Consider the following 12672-nt stretch of genomic DNA (forward strand, 5'->3'; position numbering starts at 1 on the left):
AGATAAGTAGGGCTCAGATCCAGCCAGAAAAGTGCAGAGAACAAGGGCTGTGTGTGGACCAGGACTGATAAGGAAACTTGGGGACCCTCAGACTGTCCATGCCAAGTCCTCCTCCTTTCTTAGGGCAGTTCTTCCCAGGACACCAGAGCTCCACACATCATCTCTTTTCTTCCTAAGCAGCGTGAGCCTGAATTCCAGTTTTAGGTAAAGACCTTTCCTGAGAGGAGAGCCTTCACACAGGTGCCGTTGCCATCAGATCAAGGTCACCGCTGCCGAGGTGAGTGAGGGGTTTCTAAGTTTATCTTGGCCGGTAACCCTGCGTGTGTGCTGATGTGAAGAGTGGATCCTGACACCAGGGCAGGAGAGCTCGGGGTTTTGTTCTTGGGGAGCATTCACAGAAGTATCCTACACTGGCCATGTTCTGTACTGCAGAGCATCCCAAAGCAGAGAGGCCACATCCGTTCCTTCAACCTGAGTGCTGCAGGCTTTGCTGCTCTTCTGAAGCAGCCAAGACTGGAGAAAGATGGTGGGTTGGCCTACCCAGATGATCTTGGAGTCTATGATGTAAGCTCTTCATTTGCACCATGGAGATACAATGTCAGATCAGAAACAACTACAGACAGTCTCTGGCAGATCATGTGGGGCCCTTTAGTTTTCAAAGATTCTGCTGCTTTCAGTCAGTTGTTATTCTGAATGAATTACATTATAGTTCTTGCTGTTTCACTCTTGTAGTTTGCAAAGCCCTTCAGGGTTTTGGCGATAATATCACTTCAGCAGTTTCTTTTTCTTTTCTGTGTATCTGGAGTTCTATATAGGCCTCATGTATCTATTTGGACGTGCTTCTCTGGCCTTATATTTAATGTTGTTTTTGCTAGGATTCATTGAAAATATTTTCTATGCTGTTAAGGAGCTCTTTTATGCCCATATATTTCACGGTGTTAAAAAGATCACACATGGTCTGTTCAAAGGTTTTTTTCCCCATTGTTATGTCCATCCTTAGCCAAGTCTTCCAGTTCCTCTATTGTCCTCAACTCTCCATATTTTCTCCTCCATGTGATCCCTCGAGCCTTTCCATTCACTGAGCATTTGAAATACCAAGTGTTAGTCTCTAGCTTCAGTTACGTCAAGACTTTCTCCAGTATTTCTCTTTGTTGAACTTCATTTTCACACTGTGTCGACCCCTGAATGTCACTCAGCTGATTGAGTCCTCTTTCTTTGATGACATTTATATCAATCTTTTGAATTCTTGGTCTAGAGTTTCATTTAAGTCATTATCATGAACACTGGAAGAATTACTGGGGTTTGTAATTTTTAGAGGAGACAAGCTGTCTTGGTTTTTCATATAACCTTTTTTATGTTTTTAATTTTGTGGTAATGAGTTAGATACATACATACATACCAACACACATACACATTTATGGGAGAAAGCAGTTGGGTAGACCTTGGAGGTTCTGATTCATGGTGTGGTCACCAGGGGCCAGGTGAACTCAGGTGTCTAAAACTCAAAAGTATAAATGCTGACCTCCCTGAGTAAGTAGGTAAGTGGGCAGCTGGTGACTCACACTGGCCAAGTAGGTGATAGGTCTATCACACATTGAAGGTTAGGGGATCTGGAGTCTCTGAGCCATGGGGAATCACCTCATGGGGTGGATGTGTGGTAGACAGGAAGGTGAACAGGCTACTAGCGCTAGTGGGCTCATGAAGTGGGCAGGTGGGCTCTGGCAAGTGTTTTGGAGACAAGATCCTACAGTGTAGCACTGGCTGCCTTAGGTAGATCACTGTGATGTTCTTAGGCAGATGCTGTGAAATAAATTCTTATTCTTATAGGTATGGTCTCCTCATGGTTGTCCATGCCTCTAACATATTCTCTCTCTCTCTCTCTCTCTCTCTCTCTCTCTCTCTCTCTCTCTCTCTCATTTCTTTCTTTCAATTTTGATTTTGATTTCATTTTTTATACATTTATTTTATTACACATGTATAAAACAAACACAGCAGGTAGAACCAGGTGACAATCATGACAATAATGAGTTCTATACATGTTACATTCATAGTGACTTGGCCATCTGCTTTCGTCCAGTTTGAAGTAAGTGTCTTTCCTGTCTTGTTGGGTCTAAATTTCCGAATGAAATTCAATATCTATCCTATCTCAACTCTAATAGCTTAACTTCTTTATCTTGATCTAAAATGATCTTGTCCTCTAACCACCTAAACTTGGTTGTAAAACTATACTATCTTGTCTTCAATGCCCCTCAGAGACTTGAGAAGGAATAAAACTTAAATTCCTGAGTGAACCAGCAGTGTGGGTTAGCAGCTTCCATAATGTACAAATTGACTTAAGACAGTTTACTGCCTGACCAGTCACCCAAAACACTGTATAGCGTTGGAGCCTCATCTTCAGCTTTCTGGCCTAATATCTCTGCCAGACTTGTTCGCAGGGCAGGAACTATTGAGGACTTGCTTCCCCTGGCTTGGCAGAGTGCGGCCGTCGACTCTGCCTGCATCTAAGATGCCCATTTTTAGGCAGATTCTGTTTGTGGCAGGAACGAGGACATTCATTAATTCTATAAATACATAATTCGATAAATACATAAACTCAACCTGTTGAGTACATTTAGTGTAGCTTGTATATACAATATACAGTGAGATTTCATGGGTATGTGACCCTCGTCATATCTAGACAGCTGTGATGTTGATGTTGAGATAAAGTTACAGTTATGTCAATGTGATAATCATTGTGGTCCTTAGGTATCACAACGGGGAAGGATTATCGCTTTCCTCCCTTGGCAACTCGCAGAGCAGCTTCTGATATTAGGAAAGCTAGTCCACAGATAGAGACTTGTGGGTCATATCTAGCTTTGCTTCTCTGAGTCCTGTATCTGAAGCGTGTGGTGTCTTCAGAAAAAGGGAGCTTCACCTTCTGGGACTCGAACAAGGGCAGCTGCAATAGCCTCTAGTGTTTGGAGACTGTCTTGGACTCTCCTGACCAATAACTCAAAAGACGTTTCTTGAGCCTGAAAATTAAGTTTCTGCTACTCTCTGGCTTGAAGCAGAAGCATTATCAACCATATGAAGTGGCATGAATTTATTTAAAATATATTCATATGTAGCCATATGTGAGTATCACTTTAATGAAAATGAAAGAACTTAAAGTCTTTAAACTGATAAGAAAGGCTGTAAGCGTTGACTGCACAGAGTGAGCGGAGTCTGATTTAGACCAAGAAGTATGAGGTCATTCCTAGGAGGAAGGGAAACCTGAGCACAGGAGTCTCTTATGTCCAGGTCAGCAGAAAAAGCAGCAACCAAGAGAAGGGAAGAAAGGCAACATTCACTCTGATGTAAGACAGGGGAGGGTCCTGTTTCCTGTCACAGCAAACATGAAGGCGTTTTCAGCTTTGCATAACATTTACAATTTCTCTCCTCTCTGCTCCATTCAGCTCCTACCATCCAGAGCCATGGCTTGGGCCTCCAGTTTTGATGCATTCTTTAAAAATTTTGAGAGGAAAAGCAAAATCATCTCTGAAAAACACATCACCCTGATTAAATCCCACATAGAGAAAAATGAGGTGCAGGAAGCACTTTCTGTGATCAACGATGCACTGAGTGATATAGAGAACGCTCCTCTGAACATCGCTGTGACGGGGGAAACAGGTTCAGGGAAGTCCATGTTCATCAATGCCATGAGGGGGCTGAGGTCGGAAGAAGAAGAAGAAGGTGCAGCCATCACTGGAGTTGTAGAGACAACTATGGAGAGAACTCCATACCCACACCCAAAGCTTCCCAACATGACCATATGGGACCTGCCCGGCATAGGGTCCACTACCTTCCCACCAGAAACCTATCTAACAGAAATGAAGTTTCATGAATATGACTTCTTCATTATCACCTCAGCTACACGCTTCAAAGAAAATGATGCACAACTGGCCAAAGCCATTGCAAAGATGAGCATGAAATTCTACTTTGTCCGAACCAAGATAGACAATGACTTATTTAATGAACAGAAGAGTAAACCTAAGACTTTCAACAAGGAGAATGTCCTGATGAAAATTCGAGGTGACTGTTCGAAGCATCTTCAGGAGGCTCTCGACAGTAAGCCTCCGGTCTTCTTGGTCTCTAACTTTGATGTGTCTGACTATGACTTCCCAAAGCTGGAGACCAAACTCCTAGAGGATCTGCCACCGTACAAGCGCCACATCTTCTCGCTGTCTTTGAAAAATGTTACTGAAGCCACCATTAACCACAAGAGAGATTCCCTGAAGCAGAAAGTCTACCTAGAGGCCCTGAAGGCTGGAGCATTGGCCACCATTCCTCTTCTTGGCGTGATCAGAGATGCCATAGAGGATCTGGATCAAACATTCAACCTCTACAGGTCTTACTTTGGGCTGGATGATGACTCATTAGAAAAAATAGCCAAGGATTTTAACATGTCTGTGAATGAATTCAAGGTACACCTTAGGTCTCCCCATTTGTTTCTAGAAGACAATGAGTCCTTAGGAGAAAAGCTGTTCAAATATATCAAACTTCTTTCTGGTGGACCATTGGCTGCTCAATTTTACTACAATAAGGCTTACTATTTGCAGAATCTCTTTCTTGACACTGCAGCAAATGATGCCATAGCTCTTCTTAACAAGGAAGAGCTTTTTGAAAAAAAGGAGGGACCATATATATCTAAGCCCCCTGATTATTGGGAATAATGGAAAAATGAGGCACGAGTTCCAATCAGTGTTTTCTTTTGGCCTCACTTTGGGCACTGACTTATAGCCAACTCCAGAGAAACAAACCTTCTCTGTGGAGGCCGGAGGATTCGTCCTTTGCCTCTTCTGGAGTGAGAAGATCACTGTAGCAGCGCTCAATTGTGCTGATAATAGAAAAAGATGAGTCTTCACCATTGTGCAAATATATGAGGAAACCTTATTTTCATTAAAAAATCTATGTTAAAACACAGGATAATTTTGATTTGCAATTTTGTTGTGAAAAGAATCTTGAATCTTTTCCCTCTATGAAAATCTTCACAGTCTCTGTATTCTCACAGTGGACTCTGTTTTGAAACAGGGCCATTCATGCCCAACACTGTCTAGACAAACACGCCTCTTTAGAAGGTGTCTCCGCCACACAGGAGGCACCAAACAGATGGAGATAGTGGCTGTTAGCCAAGCTCCATTCAGGAGGAGCGTCATAAAAACATAGACAAGTTAACACATCTGTAGATCTCTTGGTTCAAACAGATAAGGACATCTATTGCACATCCTACACTGACCATTCTGAGTGAGTTGGAAAATCACACAATATAATTGGCAACTGAAAACTCTGATTGTAAACTGGCTCTCCTTCTTGTAATTTCACTCTTTAAAACAACAACAACAACAAAAACAAAAACCAACCTTCTTGTGTGTTTTCTCTAAGCTCTTGTGGGTGGGGATGGGGACTGTTGGTACTTGGCCTCATAGAGCATATGAACAGATGAACAGGCCCTCATCTATCTCAGGATGTGGCACTGTCAACAATTGGTTTGTCCTAGTATCCTGTTGACCATTCATTTCTATTGTAGATTTTCTGATAGTCTGACAGAATTTAGAACTGACTGTGATATGATCTTCTGAGAATACCTATGAGAGCATCTTGATTGTTTTATTTTGTTATATCTCATTATTTTATATATCATTAATATGGGAAGAACTATCTTAATTTAAGGCACAACCCTCCTTGCAAAGCAGGGCATCTTGACTGCATGAAGGACATAAGGATGGTCAAGCATGAATGCTTCTTAGCCCTCTCTGTTCCTGACCATGTTTCCAACAGGGCCATTTCTTATTCTAAATTACCTATTAAATAATCCTGAACAGAGCGAGGCGTGGTACTGAACATTTTTAATCCCTGCATTCGCGCAGAGGTGTGGGGTGGGGTGGGCGGAAGCAGAGCACTCAGTGAGGTCAAGGCCAGGTAATCTACTAAGTGAGTTCCAGGACAACCTGGTCTGTTACACAGAAAAACCCTGTCTTAAAAACTCAAAACAAACAACAAATGGTGGTTCTTCCTACCTCAATTACAACAATAATAATGATAATGATAATAATAATAATAATAATAATAATAATAATAATAATAATAATAATACAATTCAGTCCATAGTAAGCACTCAATAAAAAAAAACCAGGTATTAACAAGAATAATTAAGAAATAGAGTAAATTTAATTCAAGGATGTTATAATCAATCAATAATGACAATAATAGTGAAACAATGAACCCCTCTGAGGTTTCAGATTCATATCAAGTGCTCCTTTCAAAATCCTAGTGAGGGAAGGCCAGTGTCATTATTCTTTTTATCTAGAAGGAAAGAGAGATTGACAAAACAAAGAGGAATTATCAATGATATGCCAACAACAGGTAGCAGCCAGACACTAGACCATGGCTTTTGAGTGCTGGCTGCCAATCTTGCAGTGGTCCAGCCCTTTCTTCAGTGCCCCCATCACGTCCCTGTTTCTCAAGCTATAAATGAGGGGGTTGAGCATCGGAGTCAGAACTGTGTAGAAGATTGAGACAACTTTGTCATGGCTAGGAGCCCGATATCGCCTTGGCCTCAGGTAGATGAACATGGCTGCCCCATAGAAGAGAGAGACAGCTGTCAGGTGGGAGGAACAGGTGGCCAGAGCCTTCTTCCTGGATTGAGCAGAGTGCATCCGGAGCACGGCCCCCAAGATGCGAGCATAGGAGGCCACAATGATGGAGAAGGGTAGGAGCAGCATGAAGACACAGCAAGCAAAAAGCAGGGTGTCAAAAAGGGATGTGTCAGCACAAGCCAGCTTCAGTAGAGCTGGCACCTCGCAGAAGAAGTGGTCCACTTCCCTCGAGCCACAGTAGGGCAGGCTCATGGCTGCTACCATCTGAATCATTCCATCCAGGATCCCAAAAGCCCACGAGCTCCCGGCAATCTGCAGACAGACCCTCTGACTCATGAGAACAGGATAGTGAAGTGGGTGGCTAATAGCTACATAGCGATCATAAGCCATGAGTCCCAGCAAGAGCCCCTCAGATCCCACAAGAGAGACGAAAAATCCAATCTGTATGCCACAACCGGCAAAGGAGATGGATTTCCCACCAGACAGGAAGTTGGCTGCCATCTTTGGCACAATGTCACAGACCAACATGAGGTCCATGAGGGAGAGCTGGCTGAGGAAGAAGTACATAGGAGTATGAAGTCAGGAATCAGTGTAGATAAGGAGGATGAGGAGCACATTCCCACAGAGTGCCACTGTGAAGACCAGCATGACCACAGAGAAGAGGAGAAGATCAGTTTGGCTCTGGGAGAAGATGCCTAAGAGGATGAACCCATCAACAGATGATTCGTTCAGCCATATTCCCATGGCTCAGTGATTCACAGTCACCTGAAAATAGACAGAGATCTTCTGACAGGAAGTGATATATCTTTGTTTTTTAATTCTTCTTCAGTGAGATGCAGATTTTGGGATTCACCAAAAATTAACATTTGCTTTGCAACATACAGAACAATAGTCTTTCACACATCCCAACACACACACACACACACACACACACACGCACGCACGCACGCACGCACGCACGCACGCACGAGCACACGCACGCGCGAGCACACGATGCAATCTTTGCTAGTTCACAGAATTATATTTCCTGTTTATATTTGTATATATCTTTACCAAAAACAATAACATCCACTTTTGTTGAGTCACAGAATTATTGGACAATCCTCCTTCAGCCAGCAGTATCCACATAGCAGCTGACTTTAAATAGCTGGATCGCACTTTAACACTAGAGTCTATGTCCTAGTCAAAGAGAACATATACTATAATGGAAGAAAAAAAGACTTGGGGATGGGAGCCTGGAGAAATGGCTCCCTGGCTAAGACCATTTGTGGCTATTTCAGAGGTCAGGAGCTCAGTTTCAAGAAGCCACCTTAGTCAACTCACATCTGCCTGTAACTCTGCCTCCATGGGATTCAATGCTCTACTCTGACCTCTGAGGACACGCACAACAGGCACATGTAGACGCTTGTGCATGTGTGCACATGTGCATACACGCACACACTATATATATGCATATGTATGTGTATATTTGTGTGTGTGTGTGTGTGTGTGTGTGTGTGTATAAAGCTTAGGATGTTCTTTAGTCTTTTCGTAGTTTGTTGTTTTGTTTGTCTTTGAGATAGAGTCTTGCCTTAAGCCCTGCGCTAGCCTGGAAACTCACTATGTAGCTTAGGTTAGCGTTGACTTTAAGGCAATCATCCTACCTCCCCCTTCCTAGTGTTGAAAAACAGGTATGAGTCTCCATGCTTGATGTCATTCCTGAACCTTTAATTCATTCAAGCCTAAAAAAATATTTTTATTCCAATATTTCTTTCAAACATTCAATCAAGATTCAAGCCATCTGAAAACGTTTTGATTCTCGAGTCAAGGTTTCTCAGAATCTAATTATCCTTCACTATCCACAATAGCTCGTATAATTCTACTAATGTGTGAAGTGACTAAAAAACTCCTGCTGGAAATACATCAGTGACTTCCCAAACTAGTCTAATACAAATGAAATTCTTGCAGACAAACAAGACCCTCCAGGCATATGTGAGTGTACACGCTCCTGAGTGCACACTCATACCTCTGCACCCACTAGTGTCTTGCAGTTCACACTGTTCCACGATGTTCACTGGGCTTCCTTGAATTTCCTCAACCTGGACACATCTGCTTCTTTGGTCTTTCACTCTGCGGAGCTTGTCTCTGACGCAGGCTTTTTTTGCCCACACTCCTGTCTCTAACCCATTCCTATCTTTACTCAATCACCAACTTCTCTAGAGATGAAAAAAAATCATGTTAAAAATCTAAGTATTTTACACTTAGCTCATTTACTCATTTGACTGCATAAATGCTTGTTTTTTCTATTTTAATACCTGTAGCTTCTCACTGGGATATAAACATCATCTATTGTTCACATCAGCATCTGGCAGCCCTTGGGGAGCCATTTAGGACATAGCATGACCTCAGTGAGCATGCTGGCTCAGTGAGCATGATTGGCTGAATAAGATAACGCAGATGAAACATATGACTAAAAACTCCAAGTTCTGAAAGCAGAAATCCCCCTCCTTTGATTTAAGGGATCTTGTTTTCCACCCAAGCACGGTGATTTGTTACACAATTTCTTCCTTGATGAGAAAATGAATGACAACATAGGAAATAGCCTTGGCTATTTATAGATCACAAAGACGTTCTTCACAAATGCATGGCGATTGTGCCACTAGGATGTTCATTTGCTGTTGTATTCATGTCCACCTAACCCACTGCAAGGGTGGAGTGAAGCAGTTACCTAGGATATTGGGCTCTTTGAATAGAAAGACCTGGGGTAAGTCCGTAAATTAGGATGGGCTGTATCAGACCAAGACGTTGCCACATCATCCATTTCTGCACAGAACAGAACACGTCTGACATGCTAAAATACGTTCTCAGGTATTCCCCAAACAATGATACCCAGGCATGAGGTTTTCTATACAAATGATTTACTGTCCCTATAACCTTAAACCACCTGCTTAGCTTTATTGGTCTTAAGCTCAACCAAGAAAATAACTTGGGTCTCCTTCAGTGCTCATAAAAGTTCCCCTTGGGTGCTGAGAACCTGGTAGGAAATGGAGGCATTAGGCCACACACACCCCTCCCACCTCTCCTCCCCTCCCAAACTCTCTTACACTATAAACTGAAAAACAATATTTCTTTCTCTATCCTAGATGGTTTCCTTGGACCAGTCTTTCCTAAAGTGGAAAAATGGAGCCACTGTTAGCCTTCCCCAGAAAAAAAAAAAAAAACACCCGTCTTTGCCACCTTCCCAGCACAGTTGTTAGTTGCTCCGTCTAGCTGCCCGAGTCCTATCATTTCAGCCAACTGTGATGACTTTCTTTCTCCAAGCGCATATCCCAACCATCAGAAGCCACGGCTCCTTATGTGATCAGACCATCCCCTAAATACCTCTTGCACACTAGCTCCTACCTAGTCACACCACGTACTCTGCTGTCAGATGTTAGCATGGCCTCCCACTTGGCTGACCACCCAGTCTGCACTTGATTCCCACCCCAGCATGTGGACAAATATCACTGAAGTGAAGCCAGTCCTGAAAGAACAAAAACCAAAGTGCTTCCGGAAGCAAAGTGAGAGTTTCAGCAATGGCTTCTCCCTAACCATCCAGACCTTTCCTTCAGCATTCCCTGGGATTCTCTTGACTCACCAGCCCTGCAGTTCTCCCCCACACCATGAGCTCACCCCAGTCACAGAGTCTTTGAAGACACTTGTTCTTCCCTCCTCATAAAAAAGCTCTCCTTGTTTACGCTCCTCACCTTCTCAGTAAAGACTACCATGAATACAGAGAAATGAAATCCTCCCTCCATCCTCATCTCTCCTGCCTTCAGTTTTCATAGCAGGCAGAAGCACGGGGCATTCTGCCTTCCATTCCGTTCATCTGATTTGTTTCTACTTTCCCAACTGCAACCTGTGTTTCCAGATATGACCTCAGCTCATAAGAAGACGCCCAGACTCCTATGACAGTGGCATATGTATTGTGATGCCAGTAAACACTTGCTGGGTGACTATTTGTTATACAAAACAACTCATGATTTTTTTCCCTCTAGAATTTTACATATGTTTTCCTCTAAGACCAACCTTTAAATGAAACTGGTTTCTTATATAATTATTTCCTTTTTCTTCCTAGAAATAGCCACATAAAAGAAGCTGCCTGACTTCACAGTGGGAACAAGGTGGGGGGGACATTACATTAAAGTGGGTCTCCTCCTTTAAAAAGGAGAAAACAAAAACAAGCAATTTTTTTATCCTCAGTGGAACAATTTTATTAGGACTAACCAGCAATTGGTTTAAGAGAAGATGCTACTGGATTTAATATGTTTGTCTGTCTGTCTGTCTGTCTGTCTGTCTGTCTATTTACCTATCATCTATCTATCTATCACCTATGTTTATCAGAATTAGATGATGTAGTTATTGCCATGTAATCAAATGAAAATGTTGAGATTATTATCACAATTTCTTTATAATTGATTACTTACTAATTACCAAAATACTTAAGCACCTACTATGTGCTCTGGTCTATCTTTGTCCCGGAAAATACAGTGATAACCAAAGAGGTCTACTTGTGTTCCTAGTGGAATATATAGCCCATATACTTTATCAACTATAATCTGTTACACAAACCAGGAGTAAGAATCCAATTTCACAATTGTAATTAACATTAGACTGTGATTTTAACACTTTCTAAAGATTAGCGAATGGCATTTTAAAATGTTACAAAAAGAAAAAAAAGAACAAGCATTCTAGCAGTACTGGACAACCTAAAGCAGAAACACTGATAAGCACATTAGAAGGAAGAAGTCAATCAACAGCCAGCAATGAGACCTGCCATGATGAGATGGAGAATGCTAAAGAGAATGACCCTCGCTCACCTTTTGGTGGGTCCTCCGTTAGGCGGGGAGACATTGGCAGAAACGCCCTTTGGAGAAATGCCTCGCTTCACATTTATTTCATCCTTCTTCTGTTGTATTTACTGGTGGAGAGAGGTTAGAGGATGTGTATGCCCCTAGCTCTGATCTCCTTCCTCAGGTCTCTTCCCATTAACCCTCGATCAGGCTATGCACACTCATTAGCTTCTGCACCTCCCTGGTTCAGATAGTAGGGCTCAGACAGGCATCCATCCCATCCTAACCAAAGCAGAAAAAAAAAAAGAGAGAGAGAGAAGGGAGACTTAGTCAAGGAAATGATGGAAAGATGTGACAGAGTCAGTCTGTGGACATCAGAGCTTACCCGCTCATGCTCACCCAGTCTACAAGACACCGGTCTCTCACTTGAGTCACAGAATTATCCCCCACTGCCCACACAGGTACTTAACACAGACACTAAGTAGGAAAGTGAAGCCAGTGTCTCCCAAGAGAGCCCACAGACTCCAGCCCTGCCGTTGGAACTCCCAGGCTTGCAATTAAAGACACTTAAAGTGGCTCAAACAAGGCCAGTGGGAACCCAATGAAGAAACCCATCAGGAAAGGCCGTGGGGCCGTAACAGGAATATGGAGAAACCTCCCTGGTGTTCTACTTCTTTCCCCATTTCAGCACTTTTTCTCAGCTCTGCCCCTCCACCCTCATACACCCTCAACCCTCCAATCCCCCTGCTGCCAAGGAGTCTCTCTCTACCTTTGTGCCTCCCCTCAATCACTCCCAGCAACCACAAACCACACCTGTCCTTCCATTGCCCTCATGAAGTTATCCTCCATCTACCAACCATGACTGAAAGGCAGAGAGGAGGTGAGCCCTGGACACAGCCCTGCCCTTGAGGAATATCTAACCTTAGCAGGAGGGGGAAAGAATAGCACTCACATCCATAAGATGGTGGCACAGGGATGAGTGTCACCCGAACACTGCCAGACACTTCCACATGTTTCGGGTCCCTCAGGAACTTTCCTGAAGAGGTGGAAAGGTTTTAAGAGCCAGTGAGGAAGGAAGACACCAGCAAAACAAGGCCTTCTAGACCCGATAGACCTGGTGCACATGTTAACACACAGAGACTGTGGCAGCACGCACAGGGCCTGCACAGCCTAAGCCAGATGAGGTCTCGATGCTGAAAGGGGAAGTGGATGCAAGGCCCCATCCCAAACACAGAAGCTATCTCTAA

General features: G+C 43.1%; 2 protein-coding genes across 2 annotated transcripts; one reads left to right on the forward strand and one right to left on the reverse strand.

Moving 5' to 3' along the window:
- On the forward strand, positions 1-5439 carry LOC311586816 (T-cell-specific guanine nucleotide triphosphate-binding protein 2-like). Its single transcript, XM_084763031.1, has 2 exons — positions 1-277; positions 3435-5439. Exon 2 carries the CDS (start codon positions 3453-3455, stop codon positions 4689-4691), a length of 1239 nt encoding a protein of 412 aa, XP_084619157.1. The 5' UTR covers positions 1-277; positions 3435-3452; the 3' UTR covers positions 4692-5439.
- Positions 5440-6395: 956 nt separating this feature from the next.
- LOC311586361 (olfactory receptor 2V1-like) lies at positions 6396-7358 on the reverse strand (the record flags this gene model as incomplete). The annotated part of the gene is given in 2 exon segments (XM_084762315.1): positions 6396-7193; positions 7197-7358. Coding segments are annotated over 2 exon segments (960 nt in total).
- Positions 7359-12672: the final 5314 nt, after the last annotated feature.

The sequence above is a fragment of the Acomys minous genome (genome assembly GCF_964271855.1).
Source record: "Acomys minous genome assembly, chromosome: 16".
Lineage (NCBI taxonomy): Eukaryota > Metazoa > Chordata > Mammalia > Rodentia > Muridae > Acomys > Acomys minous.

Bases quoted from the DNA above. Each gene is read 5' to 3' on its own strand.
- LOC311586816 (XM_084763031.1), top strand. From the start codon at position 3,453: ATGGCTTGGGCCTCCAGTTTTGATGCATTCTTTAAAAATTTTGAGAGG.